The sequence below is a fragment of the Bos indicus x Bos taurus genome, chromosome 8, assembly GCF_003369695.1.
Source record: "Bos indicus x Bos taurus breed Angus x Brahman F1 hybrid chromosome 8, Bos_hybrid_MaternalHap_v2.0, whole genome shotgun sequence".
NCBI lineage: Eukaryota > Metazoa > Chordata > Mammalia > Artiodactyla > Bovidae > Bos > Bos indicus x Bos taurus.
This window is the reverse complement of record NC_040083.1, coordinates 66,662,897-66,679,360: the sequence shown is the minus strand read 5'-3', so window position 1 is coordinate 66,679,360 and position 16,464 is coordinate 66,662,897. Positions and strand designations below refer to the sequence as shown.

Here is a 16,464-nt window from a genome sequence, read left to right as displayed (position 1 = left end):
TTTATTTATTAAGTCCTTTTTTTTCTAGAAGCTGTTTACTGTGTGCCAATTTAAGGGATTGTGAAAGCTTGGGTTAAAATTACAAATGTTAAAAATGGACAGGAAATCAAGATTTCTCCAGGTCTAAGGGTAGGTGTGAAGATGGCAGTAAGGTTACTTGTCCCATACTTTTCTATTCTTTGTCATTCTGCTGCTGCTGCTGCTGCTAAGTCACTTCAGTTGTGTCCAACTCTGTGTGACCCCATAGACGGCAGCCCACCAGGCTCTGCCATCCCTGGGATTCTCCAGGCAAGAACACTGGAGTGGGTTGCCACCTCCTTCTGCAATGCATGAAAGTGAAAAGTGAAAAGTGAAAGTGAAGTCACTCAGTCGTGCCCGACTCTTAGCGACCCCGTGGACTGCAGCCTACCAGGCTCCTCTGTCCATGGGATTTTCCAGGCTAGAGTACTGGAGTGGGGTGCCATTGCCAGGGATCAAACCTGTGTGCCCCCTCCACTCTCACCCTCTACAGTGGAAACCTGGAGTGTTAACGACTAGACTTCCAGGGAAGTCCCCTGCCCTTCTATTTTCATATAATGACTTGACTCTTGAATCACTGGATAAAGTTTTTATTTTATTAAGTCCTTTTTTTTCTAGAAGCTGTTTACTGTGTGCCAATTTAAGGGGATTGTGAAAGCTGTGGGTTAAAATTACAAATGTTAAAAATGGACAGGAAATCAAGATTTCTCCAGGTCTAAGGGTTGTGGCTTCAGGCATGTGTGTTATCAATATTATAGTGTCCTTTTTACAGATAAAGAAACTGTCCTGAGAAACTGAGGGTAAAGAGCCCTGTTTCAGCTTGCTTATTTGTGAGGTGTGAAGATGGCAGTAAGGTTACTTGTCCCATACTTTTCTATTCTTTGTCATTCTGCTGCTGCTGCTGCTGCTAAGTCACTTCAGTTGTGTCCAACTCTGTGCGACCCCATAGATGGCAGCCCACCAGACTCCCCCATCCCTGGGATTCTCCAGGCAAGAACACTGGAGTGGGTTGCCATTTCCTTTTCCAATGCATGAAAGTGAAAAGTGAAAGTAAAGTCGCTCAGTTGTGTCTGACTCTTCGAGACCCCATGGACTGCAGCCTACCAGGCTCCTCCATCCATGGGATTTTCCAGGCAAGAGTACTGGAGTGGGGTGCCATTGCTTTCTCCGTCTTTGTCATTCTACTCATAGCTAATTCATTTTCAGCCTCAGTCTCATCATTTACAAGTCTCATTTTAAAGCTGAGACAAAAATGCTTCCACCACTGGAGTTCCCTGGTAGCCCAGTAGTTAAGAATCTGCCTGTCAATGCAGAAGTCACGGGTTCAATCCCTGGTTCAGGAAGATCCCACATGCCCCAGAGCAACTGAGCCCGTGTGCCACAACTACTAAGCCTGGGTACTGTAGCTACTGAAGCTTGTACACTCGAGGGCCCACCAACCACAGCTCACCAGCCCCTGTACCACAGCTACCGAAACCCAAGAACGCTAGAATCAGCAAGTTGCAACTACTGAGGCGCGTGATGCAACAATAGAGCCTGTGCTCTGCAACAAGAGAAGCCACCACAGTGAGAAGCCCATGCACTGAAACTAGAGAGTAACCCTCACTCTCTGCAGCTAGAGAAAGCCTGCCTGCAGCAACGAAGACCTAGGACAGCCAAAAATAAATAAACAAGTGTGTGTGTGTCAAAAATAAGTAAATTATTTAAAAAATACTTCCACCATTTAACCAATACCAAGTTATCCAATATCAGAAGAAGAAGAAAAAAAAAAAAAAAAACAATCTCAATATTCTGTTTGTTACAGACACTGTGGTGACTTTTATTTACAAAGCCCTTTATCATTACATAGTCCACCATACACGTTACTTCTCTTTATAGGGGAGATGTTGCTGATTTTTGATAACAGAGAACGCATAACTGCCTCACAGGGGCAGTAAAAAGAAAGAAATATGGAGGACCCTGACCCTAACCCTAATCTTGTCCTAACCTAAACCCATAAAGAAAGAACAAAGCACAAAGATCTATTTTCTCCAGTGTTATATAGCACTAGGAGATGGAGTTAGATAAAATCAATATTTAATGTCACCCTTAAATTTGATAGTTTTTCACAAACTTGAAGGTTAAGTGGTATGCTTAGTCCCTCAGTTGTGTCCGACTCTGCGATCCCACGGACTATATCCCGCCAGGCTCCACTGTTGATGGGCTAAACAAATAAACGGTTCTGTGAAAATTTTGCTGGTTTTCTTCGATGGCCAAGATTTATGAATAAGAGAAGAGTTGGACTTTCGTGGTGGCTCAGTGGTAAAGAATCCACCTGCTAGTATAGAAGGCTCAGGTTACATCCCTGGTCTGGGAAGATCCCCCATGCCGCAGAGCAACTAGGTCCTCACACTACAACTATTAAGCCTGTGCTCTAGAGCCCGGGAGCTGCAAGTTCTGAGCCTACATGCCACAACTACTGAAGCCTGAACATGCTAGACTAGTGTTCTACAACAAGGGAAGCCCCTGCCATGAGAAGTTTGCTGCAACTAGAGAAAAGCTCGAGCAGAGACAAAGACCCAGGACAGCCAAAAATAAAAAATTAAATAAAAACTTTTTTAAAAGAGAAGAGTTTGGTGAATTCACCTCTGCTTTACAAAAGAAAAAGAAAATGTGAAAATTCAGTTTAATGTAATCACTTTGGAAATATTTGTGATTGCCTAAAATTTATATTAGCCTTCTCTGGTGGCTCAAACCGTAAAGAATCTGCCTGCAGTGTGGGAGACCTGGGTTCGACCCTGGGTTGGGAAGATCCCCTGGAGGAGGACATGGCAACCCACTCCAGTATTTTTACCTGGAGAATCCCCGTGGACAGAGGAATTTAGCAGGCTACAGTCCATGGGGTTGCAAAAGAGTCGGACACGACTGAACGACTAAGCAAACAATATAAACAAACAATTTTCTCAGTAAAGACCAATCAGCTTGGGCTTCTTAGTTCTTGTGAGGAAAAGCTACACAATTTAATATAATCAAATGAGTGAGGAAAAAGCAGAGGTGACAGGATTTGGAAGAAAAGTCTCACACCGAGGGAAAATAGTGCCACCTGCTGGTGATTATAAAACTTTTTTCATTTTCTTTAAAAAAAGAGCACTGTAATTTTTAAGTTTAAATTTTAAAATAGATTTTAAATTTAAAATAGATCATTAAATTTTAAATCAGAAGACATGGACCACAATTTTGAAATCCAGTGTAATTCTAAGCCATAAAAAGGAACAAAATTGAGTCAGTTGTCGTGATGTGGATGAATCTAGATTCTGTCATACAGAGTGAAGTAAGTCAGAGAAAAACAAATGTCACATATTAACTAACACATATGGACTCTGGAAAAATGGTACTGATGAACCTATTTGCGGGACAGGAATAGAGATGCAGATGTAGAGAACAGATTTGTGGACACATCGTGGGAAGGAGAGGGTAGAGCAAATTGAGAGAGTGGTATGGACATAATATACACTTTGTTGTTGTTGTTTTAGTCATTAAGTCGTGACTAACTCTTTTGTGACCCCATTGGCTGTAGCCCACCAGGTTCCTCTGTCCATGGGGCTTTCCAGGCAAGAATACTGGAGTGGGTTGCAGTTTCCTTCTCCAGAGGATCTTCCCGACCCAGGGATTGAACCCATGTCTACTGCAGTGGCAGGCTCTATTGCAATGAGCCACCTGGAAAGCCCCAAATATATTCACCAGCATGTGTAATATAGATAGCTAGTGGGAATCAGCTGTGTAACACAGGGAGCTCAGCTTGATGCTCTGAAATGACCTAGAGGGGTGGGATGGAGGGGAGTATTAGGGAGGCTCTAGAGGGAGACATCCAACCAGTCCATTCTGAAGGAGATCAGCCCTGGGATTTCTTTGGAGGGAATGATGCTAAAGCTGAAACTCCAGTACTTTGGCCACCTCATGCAAAGAGTTGACTCATTGGAAAAGACTGATGCTGGGAGGGACTGGGGGCAGGAGGAGAAGGGGACACCAGAGGATGAGATGGCTGGATGGCATCACTGACTCGATGGACATGAGTCTGAGTGAACTCCGGGAGTTGGTGATGGACAGGGAGGCCTGGCGTGCTGCGATTCATGGGGTCGCAGGGAGTCGGACACAAATGAGCGACTGAACTGAACTGAACTGAACTGAGAGGGAGGGGATATATGTATACTTATAGCTGATTTACTCTGTTGTACAGCAGAAACTAACATAACACTGTAAAGCAATTATCCTCCAATTAAAATTTTAAAATGTTTAATCCAGTATAATTAAATAACACAACAAAAATCACAGTCTATAGCCCCACACTCTTTCTCTCCCTTCTTTCTCTTGTTCTACAGAAATAACTAAGCATCTTCAATCTTTTTAGCTGTGTTTTCTTGTATTCATCTTTAAACATCATTTTGATAATAGTTTAAAGTGGTGCCTCTTGACTTATTCATTTTAGACATTATCTGTTGATTCCATTTTATTATAAATCTCTATTTAGCTTTCCTTCTTCCTTACTCCCATTATACTAAATATTTCCTTTGCAATTTTTGGTTACATAAACTTGGGATTTACATTGCTGAACTATATTACAATTTTACATTTCTCTTTCCTTATGAGTCTCCTAGTGTAAAATCACTTTATCACCTTTCTTATTCTCTTTGCTCTTCCTTGATTGTGTATTTGTTTTCATTTGTATCGTTTTCTGTTAGCTTTTACTTTTCCCCATTGGTTATGCCAATTCTTGTTAGTAGTTTGTTTCTAAATGTTTACACAGATTAGATATTTTATCATTTCCACCTTTCTTGGGCATGTTCATTGGGGAATCTTCAGTGCCTGCTCAAATTGGCATCTCTTGCCTTTGGGCCAACTCAGTACCATAACAAACTGTGGAAAATTCTTAAAGCGATGGGAATACCAGACCACCTTAACTGCCTCCTAAGAAACCTGTATGCGGGTCAAGAAGCAACAGTGAGAAACGCACATGGAACAATGGACTGGTTCAATATTGGGAAAGGAGTACTTCAAGGCTATGTATTTTCACCCTGCTTATTTAACTTACATGCAGAGTACATCATGAGAAATGCTGGGCTGGATGAATCACAAGCTAGAATCAAGATTTCCAGGAGAAATATCAACAAACTCAGATATACAGATGACACCATCATTATGGCAGAAAGCGAAAGAGGAACTAAAGAGCCTCTTGATGATGGTGAAAGAGGAGAGTGAAAAAGTTGGCTTAAAACTCAGCATTCAAAAAACTAAGATATTGGCATCTGGTCCCATCACTTCATGGCAAAAAGATGGGGAAACAATGCAAGCAGCGACAGACTTTATTTTCGTGGTCTCCAAAATCATTGTGGACAGTAACTGCAGCCATGAAATTAAAAGACATTTGCTCCTTGGGAGAAAAAACTATGACAAACCTAGACAGCATATTAAAAAGCAGAAACATCACTTTACCAACTAAGATTTGTCTAGTCAAAGCTATGGGTTTTCCAGTAGTCATCTATAGATGTGAGAGTTGGACCATAAAGAACACTGAGCACAGAAGAACTGATGCTTTCGTATTGTGGTGTTGGAGTCTCTTGAGAGTCCCTCAGACTTCAAGGAGATTAAACCAGTCAATCCTAAAGGAAATCAACCCTGAATATTCATTGGAAGGACTGATGCTGAAGCTGAAGCTCCAATACTTTGGCCATTTAATGTGAAGAACTGACTCAGTGGAAAAGACCCTGATGCTGGGCAAGACTGAAGGCAAGAGGAGAAGGGGCCAACAGAGGGTGAGATGGTTGGATGGCATTACCAACTCAATGGACATGAATTTGAGCAAACTATGGGAAATAGTGGAGGACAGAGAAGTGTGGTGTGCTGCAGTCCACGGGGTCACAAAGAGTCGGGCACAACTTAGTGACTGAACAACAACAACAAAAGAGTGATATTTAGATTTAGAATTTGGAGTTCAAGGAATTTTTTGTAGTAAATCACTGCCAAATACAAATTCCTGTGCCTGCTGAATACTGAAGCCAAAAAACCTGAAACACTGGGATTTGGAGCAGTTTTACTGTAAAGGCTAAAGGAGGAGAACTGGTGGCTCATGTGCTACAGACTTAATCCTCTGTATTATTTTGGGGGGAAGAGTTTTTATAGGCAAAGTTCAGGTAAAAGGCACAGTTCGTGTTGCTTTGGTTGGTGGTGAGCTAACAGTGTGGTGTTCAGGGCTCACCTTCTGCACCTGAAATTGCCATCCTCCACCTGGGTTACTGCCTTAGTTCCTTCATAAGAATTGAAAGATAAGCTATTACGTATATCTCTTAAGGAGGAACAAGGTCTCTTACTTTTTAGCTGCACTATTTTTTTTAAATCTTTCACTATTGTTTTTTGACTGCTCCACATTTCTTCTACATTGCATCCTTTGCCTATTAGTAACTGTCAGAATCTGCCCTTGGGAATTCAGGGAAGGCTTTGGAGAGCGATGCCTTTTTCCTGCTAAAAACTCAGGGGACAGGGAAAGCCTTTTGTATCTAGCAGGGCCCTGTGTAGTCCTAACTGGTTACAGAATTACAGGAAATGAAAAAGAAGTCTGTTCAATTGTGACTAAACCAGTAAACTCACTTTTTAAAAAACACGCTATTTGTCCTTTACAAAGGAAGTCTACATGACGGCAAGCAGGTTGACTAATGGAGAGATAGAAAATTGTATTCCATTAGGAGAATATTTTCTCCAGACTTCTAGGATTTAGCATTTGGAGAATGGTTTCATCCATGAACTTTTCCAGTTTTGTCCTTGAACCTTCACCTAAGCCAGGTATAGAGACGGCCTAAGACCAGCAGTGTGGAGACACACCCCATCTAGGGCCTCTGAGAACCAGGACTCTGGGACACACGTTTATCCCATATCCCTGCTCTGCAGCAGGAACCTGATAGCTCCGTTCGGAGTCACAGGGAGCGCGCGGAGGATGGGAAGTGTAGTCTTTCTCCGCCCCACAGCGCTCCTGGTCTCCGCGGGCTCCCTCTGCGCATGTGCAGCCTTGGTCCCTTTTCTTCCCGACCGCCTTTGCAGGTCCGGTGAGAAGTTCTTGGAGTTTCTCAGTTACCGGCGGAAGCAGGAAGTCTTGGGCTGCCCTCAGGCCCAGGCGGGACTCCGCAGTGCCCGAGTCTGGCTTGGACCTTAGCTCTGGGAAGGTGGGTGCGGTGTTCCAAATTCGGCTCAGGTAGGCTCCAGCGCAGGTGGAGCTGAGATCCATTAGGAGCAGGGGTTTGGTCCGTGTGGGGTGCGAATACCCGGCCTTGCCTGCATCTGACGGGGAACGCTGGGCGGACAGCGGTGGTCGCGCTGGCCGAGCGTGAGCAGGTGTGCTGGGCAGCTCTGCTCCGGAACCAGAGAGACCTGGTCAGTTCCCTCTGTGCCACATGTATTGTGGGCTGGAGAACTAATGTGGAGCAGAGTCAGGTAACTCGTCTGCAAAGAAGGCTATGGATAATGTCTGCTTCATGGGACTGATCCGAGGATTCGCGGTGGCGTCATTAGTAGGAGTTAGCAAAGTGCTAGGTAGTAACCGCCGAAGTGCTAACAGCTGTTGTATTTAAAAGACACTGTGTTCTTTTCATTGGGTGGTTTATTTAAGTCTCCCAGTTATCTCGTGATAACGGGGTGACCCTCTGCATTAAACACAGAAAACAAGAAGCAAATCTGAGTCTCAGCTTGGTGAGGTGGTCCTGAATTTGAGAGGACTGTTGACTTCTCTAGGTTCACCAAGCTTATGCCAGAGCCAGGAGTTGAACCGTTGTTCATACTGTTCTGTCATCAGAAGATACTTATCAAGAGTCCCTTTTGAGAAACTGCACCCCACTTCACTCATTTTTTTTTTAATTACCTTAAAGTTCGGCATCTTTTTTACTTGGCTTCCTGTAAATTCTCTACCTCAGTGGGTAAACAATTTTGCTAGGAAAACTGAAGAACATAAAGAATACAGTTGTGTATTCTACTGTGAATTTTAATGAAATAGTATTATCCTTTGATGTTCTTCAGTCAGCTGTTATTAGGTTTCTGTTTGTATTATTTAAATCAATAGACAAAATAGAAATCAACAGACAAAATTGAATCTATTTATTTTATTTATTAATATTTATTTTTGGCTGTGCTGGGTCTTAGGTGCTGTTCAGGCTTGTCTGTAGTTGTGAAGAGCAGGGGCTACTCTAGTTTCAGTGCCAGGCTTCTCATTGTGCTGGCTTCTCCTGTTGCAGAGCACTGGCTCTAGGGTACACTGGCTTCAGTTATTGTGGCTGTGGGGCTCCACAGCACAGGCTCAATATTTGTGGCCCAGCAGCATAGTTGCTCTGCGGCATGTGGACTCTTCCCCCATCAGGGATTGAACCCATGTCTCCTGCATTGGCAGGCGGATTCTTTACCACCGAGCAACCAGGGATGTCCTATTTAAATCTGTTTAAATCAATAGACAAAATTTTCACTGTCAGAAGTGGTAGGTTTAAGCCCTGTAATAATTTTAAACTCAAAAACGGACAGGTGGTGCTTCCACTAGGTCCTTCCCTTTTCAAGGTCTAAGAGGATGCTGTATGGAGGCTTCCCCTCAGCTGGCCTGCCGACATGATTGGGAGGTGAATGTAGGAACTGTGTGGCAGGCCAGGTGTCTTGACCCTGTCTTCTTTCTGCCCCTGCAGCTGAATCGTCACTGTCCTCTACTCTCCCAAGACCCACTGAAAATGAACATATCTGAGGTGAGCTCTTTATTCATCCCCCAATTTGTGGTGTGCATTTAACTCGATTTCAGATTGCTCTCAGTTTGTGTTACCCATCTTTTATGAATGTAAGTTATTTCCCTTTTATTATCAGTTTGCTAAACTTTTGCTTGAATCATGAACATATCCTGAATTATATTGAATACCTTTTTGTATCTATTGAAGTAAAGGTATAGCTGGTTTTCTTTAATCTGCAATTATTAGAGGTAGCGTAAGTGGATTTTGGGGATTCCCAGGTGACTCAGTGGTAAAGAATCCACCTGCCAAAGCAGAAGAAAAGGAGATGTGGGTTCAATCCCTGGGTGGAGAAGATCCTCTGGAGTAGGAAATGGCAACCCACCCCAATATTTTTGTCTGGAAAATTCCATGGACAGAGGAGCCTGGCAGGCTGTAGTCCATGGGGTCACAAAGATTTGGATGTGACTGAGCACGCAGGTTTGAATTTCTATTCTTGTATTGATGAATTAGATTAACCTATAATTTTGTTTTCTTCTCTACCTTACTGCAAAGGCTGAAGGACATGATAGTTTCCTTCACCTGCCCCCATTATAGGCTGTGATGGAAGGAAGAGGCCTATAAGAGAAAATCAGATGGCCAGGAACTGTGCACATCTGGAGTAGATAGCCTATCCCTTCTCTAGGGGATCTTCCCAACCCAGGAATTGAACCAGGTCTCCACCTGTGGTATCTCAGTTATTATTAGTCTTATTGGAGCTCTTACTGTCTGCTCTTTTCTGTTCTCCCCTCCCCTCTCTCTTGTCCCTCACCCCTTTCTCTCTTTAATTCATAGGAGAAAATTCCCTGTCACATATTTCCTTAAACTTACCTCTAAAGTTGGACTTTGTAAGTACATCTTCCCTGGTTGGTAGTTCTTTACCCAGTTGGTAAAGAATCTGCCTGCAATGCAGGAGACCCAGGTTTGATCCCTGGTTTGGAAAGATTCCTTGGAGAAGGAAATGGCAACCCACTCCAGTATTCTTGCCTGGGAAATCCCATAGACAGAGGAGCCTGGAGGGTTACAGTCCATGGGGTAGTCAGAGTCAGACATGACTTAGCAACTAAACCATGTAAATTATTGAGTTACTTTATTTAAAAAAAATCATAGGTATTTTTTTTTATTACTACATTTTCACAGAAAATTGTACATTTTTGTCTGTTTTAAATATATTTTCATAACGTTATTGATATGTCTCTTGTTATGTCTATGTCTCTTGTTATGTCTATGTCTCTTGTTATGTCTATAATTTTTGTTTTCATGTATTATTTAAGTTTATTTAATAGAGGGAATGCTGATCAGAAAACAACCAAATGTGTGGCCCATTGGCCCTGTCAGAAATCTAGAATTTCAGGGTCTGAGGATGGGTTGGACATTTGTATTGGTAGCATATTCTAAATACTGAATTGAGGGAACATAGAGTACTCTTGCCTGGAAAATCCCATGGATGAAGGAGCCTTGTAGGCTGCGGTCCATGGGGTCACTAGGAGTTGGACATGACTGAGCGACTTCACTTTCACTTTTCACTTTCATGCATTGGAGAAGGAAACAGCACCCCACTCCAGTACTCTTGCCTGGAGAATCCCAGGGACGGGGGCACCTGGTGGGCTGCCGTCTATGGGGTCCCACAAAGTTGGACACGACTGAAGCGACTTAGCAGCAGCAGCAGCAGACTCAACACTTGTTCGAAGAATTTGTTAAGAAAATAAACCACTCATTACTCACAAATAAACAATTTCAAAATGAAGGATTGTTAAACCACTCATTCAGTTCAGTTCAGTTCAGTCGCTCAGTTGTGTCTCTTTGAGACCCCATGAATCGCAGCACGCCAGGCCTCCCTGTCCATCACCAACTCCTGGAGTTCACCCAGACTCACGTCCATCGAGTCAGTGATGCCATCCAGTCATCTCATCCTCTGTCATCCCCTTGTCCTCCTGCCCAAATCCCTCCCAGCGTCAGAGTCTTTTCCAATGAGTCAACTCTTCACATGAGATGGCCAGAGTACTGGAGTTTCAGCTTTAGCATCATTCCTTCCAAAGAAATCCCAGGGCTGATCTCCTTCAGAATGGACTGGTTGGATCTCCTTGCAGTCCAAGGGACTCTCAAGAGTCTTCTCCAACACCACAGTTCAAAAGCATCAATTCTTCGGCGCTCAGCTTTCTTCACAGTCCAACTCTCACATCCATACATGACCACTGGAAAAACCATAGCCTTGACTAGAGGAACCTTTGTTGGCAAAGTAATGTCTCTGCTTTTCAATATGCTATCTAGGTTGGTCATAACTTTTCTTCCAAGGAGTAAGCATCTTTTAATTTCATGGCTACAGTCACCATCTGCAACAATTTCAGTTGGTTTTTTTTTTTTTTTTTTTTTTATAGAACACTGTTTGACTTAACAAAAGTAAACAGGGTGTACATCACCAAAGTGGGAAAACCAGCATCCAGACTTGAACAGTGTTGGGCTGTCCCTTATTAATAGCAATCTGCAGTCCCAGTTGGGAAAGGGTCCTGGTTGGTGCAGCCACCCTATGGTTGAGACTTCAAATTGCAGTTTGGGGGCTCCTGCTTATAATCCCAGACCAAAACCTGATGTTATCATGAGTTTGCACATAAAAATTCAGCTCTGGTTTAGCTTTTACAATGCTGTTTGTTTCACCTTGTGAATCATAAGACTTCCTAGACTCCAGAGGGCTTAAGAGATTCTAAGACCCACTCCCTTTCTTATGTAGAGTGTTGCCTGACTTGCTGTGCTTACAGGCTCGCATGGAATCTGGGCAGTGTCCAGGCAGGTCAGAAGCAGGTCTGAGGCCTGCTGTCCTGCTTCTGATGCCTGAATAGGACTTCCTCCATTTTAATTTCTCTAACACTCTGAGTCTAAAAATCTAAGCAGAAATCAGACTCATTGAGGTCTGTGATCATTTCAAATTATTTATTTGTGGTACAAAGTATGAATCAATGTTATATTATTATTATTTTCTAATAGAGTTTTTTAGGCTAGCATGATTTTTGTCAGAAGATACTTTCTTCCTGGAATTGCCTGGACACCTAAATTAAAGAAATGTGTGTGTGTGTGCATGTATGCTTGTATATATTGTTTTTAGCTTTTCCTTTTGATCTATGTGTTTCATTTTTTAAATATTACACACTGTCTTGATTAGTGGCTGTGTGGTATGTCTTGAAATCAAGTAATATTAGTCCAACTTTGTTCTTTTTCAAAATGCTTTTCGTATTCTAGACTTTTTTGCCTTTCTACATAAATATTAGAATTAGCTTGTGATTCTTTAAAAAAAAAAAAAAAAAAAAAGACCTGTGATTTCATTGAATCTGTGGATCTCTTTGTGGAGAAGTGATAGCTCCACCATATTGAATCTCCTAATTTATGAATTCAATATTTATCTCTGTTTACTAGTTTTTTAGAGAATTTTGAGGTAAGAAAGGGCATGGCCTGACTTATAATTTAAAATATAACTCTCAAAATGGACTCTAGTGAAGCAGTTGCAGAAACAGATGAGTTAGCAGGCTCTTTCAGCTCTTCCAAGATTTGATGATGCATTGGATGATTTTGTTGTTGTTTAGTTGCTGAGTCATGTTTGACTCTTTGAGACCCCATCAGCTTTAGCCTACCAGGCTTTTCTGTCCGTGGGATTCTCTAGGCAAGAACACTGGAGTGGGTTGTCACTTCCTTCTCCATGGGATCTTCTGACTCAGGGATTGAGCTCAAGTATCCTGCATTGGCAGGCAGAATGTTTACCACTGAGCCATCAGGGAAGCCCCAGCTGATTTTACTTGATTCCACTTTAGCTCAAATGGAAAGAGCCTGGGATGCTTTGGCCAGCTGTTAAACCTGAGTCTGAGAATGCTACTTCATAAATATTGATGTGAAGACTCTCACCCAAGCTTGCGTTGTGGTCATGGATATAATTTGGAAAAAAGAACTCTTTGAATAAACTATGTTTCTTTTAACCTTCTTTTCAAAAGAAAAATAATATTTGTGTGGGTTTTGGAGGTTGAACCAAAAGCGTGCCTGCTTCCCTAGGACATTGCATATAAAGAGTATACTGTTAGATATTTTTTATTTTTGATAATGTGAAAAAATTTTCAGTTTTTGTCTTATACTTTTAAATAAACTGATAGAAATTAGTTCCAAAGGTATTTTCCACATCACCTAAATTTGAATTCTTCAGATTGATGAGAAATGTGCCTTCACAGACATCAGTGTCATTCAAGGATATGAGTGTGGAGTTTACCTGGAAGGAGTGGCAGCATGTGAATCCTGCTCAGAGGACCCTGTACAGAGATGTGATGCTGGAGAACTATAGCCACCTTGTCTCACCGGGTGAGCCTACTTTATTATAGGACTCTGACTCGGGTGCAGTTGATCTTCTGTTCCTGCTTTTTTTTTTAAAGTAAATTACCTGTATTGAGGAGTAATTGACAGAAAAGAAAATTTAACAGGTTTCTGTGTATACTAGAATGAATTCTGGACAATATGTACAGCTGTGGCACCAAAGTCACAATACAGATTATTTCTGCCATGTGAAAGTTTTCCTTGGCTGTTCTCTGTCCTCTCTTGACACCTATTTTCTGATAATCACTGATCCTCTTTTTGTTTCAATACTTTCTCCCCCCCTCCACTTTTTTTTCTAAAAGATTGCACCAAGTCTTAATTGTGGCACACTGGATCTTTAGTTGCTGCATGTGGTATCTAGTTCCCTGACCAGGGATGAAGCCTGGGCACCCTGCATTGGGAGTGTGTTGACTTAGGCACTTGACCACCAGGGATGTTCCCTACTTTTCCCTTTTTTGGAAATTCATATAAATGGAATCATACTTTATGTACTGCCTGTATGACTTCTTTCTCCTTGTATAATTCTTTGGTGACTGTTTATGTTGTTTTATCTGTATTTATTCCCTTTATTGAAGAGTAGTGTATTTTTAATTATAGATGTTGAGATCCTTTTTAGTTTGATGCTAATCATAACTAAACGTGCTATGAATATTTGCATCTACATCGTGTGAGGCTATATTTTTATTCCCTTGTGAAAAGACCCTCGGGTGGTTTCCTGGGTCTCATGAAATAATTATACCTGTAGGAATGCCTGGTTTTATTTAGCTTTACTTTATTAGGCTTCCCAGCCGAGAATGTTTTTTACAAATGGGAAGTTTGTGTCAATCCCCTGGGTCGGACTGCATATCGGTATTTGAACCGTATTTGCTCACTCTGTGTCTCTGTGTCACATTTTGGAAATTCTCATAACATTTCAGACTCTTTCACTGTTATATTTGGTAAGGTGATCTGTGATTGTTGATGTTGTATTGTAATTGTTTTGGGGCACCGTGAGTTGCACTCATATGAGATGGTGAACTTCATTAGTAAATATTGTGTGTGTTCAGATTTCCCCTGTGACTGGCCATTCCCCAGTCTCTTCAGGCAGGCCTCCTATTCCCTGAGACACAGCAATATTGAAACTGGGCTAATTAATAACCATACAATGGCTTATAGCTGTTGAAGTGAAAGGAAGAGTTACATGATACTTTAAATTAAGTTAGAAATTATTAGTAAGGAAGTTATGCTGAAAGGCGAGATAATACTGAAAAAACTAGGCCTATTACACCAGTTGGCCAACTTATGAATGCAAAATTTTGAGGGAAAATTAAAGTGCCAACTCCAGTGAACACATGAATGATAAGAAAGTGAAATAACTTGATTGCTGATATGGAGAATATTTTAGTGTTCTGAAAAGAAGGTCAAACCACCCACAACATTCAGTTAAGTCCTTGGCAAGGTCCTGAGTGTCTTCAATTCTATGAAGGCTGAGAGAGGCAAGGAACCTACAAAAGAAGAGTTTGAATCTACTATAGGTTGATTCATGAGGGTTAAGGAAGGAAGCCATCTCTATAAGATGAATGTGTAAGGGGGAACAGCAAGGGCTGACAAAAAAGCTGCAGGAAGTTATTATCCAGAAGATCTACTATAGCTTAGATGATTAATGCAGGTGGCCACACTTCACAAGAGTTTCAGAATAGGTGAAATACTTCTCTATTGGAAGAAGATACCATGCAGGACTTTCATAGGTAGATAATGGGTAGACAGATGTCCATGCTTAGCTTCAAAGCACACGCTGACTCTCTTGTTAGGGGCTAGTGCAGCTGGTGACTTTAAGCTGAAGCCAGTGCTCATTTGCCATTCTGAAAATTCTAGGGCCCTTAGGCATTGTGCTGAATCTTCTTTGCCTGAGCTTCATAAATCAACAACAAAGCTTGGGTGATGGTACATAGGTTGATTTGGCAGGGTTTGAGAGGATTCAGTAATTTTGAAAGAGATTTTAGGGTTATTGAAAAATGCTGTTAATTTGTGTTGCATTTTATGGAGAAATCCTGACAGGAGTTAATTGGTGTGACAAGCTTCATTGTTGTCTTTAAAGAAATTGCCATAACCATTCCATCCTTTAGTAGCCATCACCATTAATACTCAGCAGATGTCAACATTGACACAGGATCCTCCAGCAGCGAAGTTATCAGGCACAAAATGCTCCGAGGATGGTTAATAATATTTTAACAATAAGGTGTTTTGTAATTAAGGAATATATAATTTTTTTAGACATAATGCTGCTGTACATAATTAGGCTTCCCTGTGTTTAAACAACTTTCTTATGTATTAGGAAGGCAAACAGTTTGTGATTCAATTGTGATATTCACTTTATTGCAGGAACCACACCTGTAGTATCTTTTAAGATCTGCCTGTATATGAAGGAAAAAAAAAAAGCAATTGCCAGATTTGTTTAAAGTACATGTGTCATTTATGTGGGCATTAGCAACATATAGTAGTTCTGCTTGCTCCATGCCTACACCCTCATTTTGTGTTGTAAACCTGACGAGTTTTGATCCTTTTATTGGGTGTCTGTTGTATATACTTGGTTTCATTTCTCTTTGATGATGAACAACTTTCGTATGCTGGTTGGCCATTCACATAGCTTTTAAAAAGGTATGTTCAGATTCTTACCATTTGTTTTGTTTGAGTTTTCTGTCTAGTAATTCAAAATATACTTCTTTATGTAATCTTGATGACTTTTATAAGATGCACCTTTTGGAAATTTTTTCTTTTAATCTATGGTTGACCATTTTGTTTGCTAAACAATTGGGCAAAATATTTTCATGTTGTGATGATGTTCAGTGTATCATTTGCTTCAGTTTCTGTTCCATTCCCCCCATCCCTCTACTTAATAAATTGCCTAAGCAAAGGTCATTCATATTTTGTCCTGTATTTTTCTTCTGTAAATGTCCTTGGTTTAGGTTTTACCTTTAAGTCTTTGACTTTTCCCCATTAATCTCTGTACATGGTGTGAAATATTACTTGTCTTTCTCTTTGCAGCCAAATATCTACTTAATGGACTGATTATCCTTTCCCTATTTAGTTGCCTTGGCACCTTTTTAAATAAATTGTGTATATATGCATAGGCTTATTTCTGAATATCATTCTGGTTTATTGATCTAAATACCTATGTGAATATGAATAATGCACTTTTTAAATTAATCTGGCTCTGTAGTATGTTTTCACATCAGAAAGAATAAGTCCTCTTAGTTTTTTCTTAGATTGTTAGTTTCTTTCCCTATAAATTTAAAAAAATATATTTTTTGGAAATCCTAGTAGTAGTATGTGAGGATTGTATTGAATATGTAGAAGAATT

The 16,464-nt window shown here is 41.1% G+C and overlaps 1 protein-coding gene across 1 annotated transcript in view; it reads left to right on the top strand.

Moving 5' to 3' along the window:
* The window catches only part of LOC113897465 (zinc finger protein 41-like), a 54,269-nt gene that overhangs the window by 26,945 nt on the left and 10,860 nt on the right, over positions 1-16,464 (top strand). Inside the window, exons 2-4 of the mRNA XM_027550218.1 lie at positions 7,053-7,208; positions 8,706-8,762; positions 12,986-13,112. Coding sequence (XP_027406019.1) covers positions 7,053-7,208; positions 8,706-8,762; positions 12,986-13,112 — 340 coding nt within the window. The remainder of the gene's footprint in view (positions 1-7,052; positions 7,209-8,705; positions 8,763-12,985; positions 13,113-16,464) is intronic.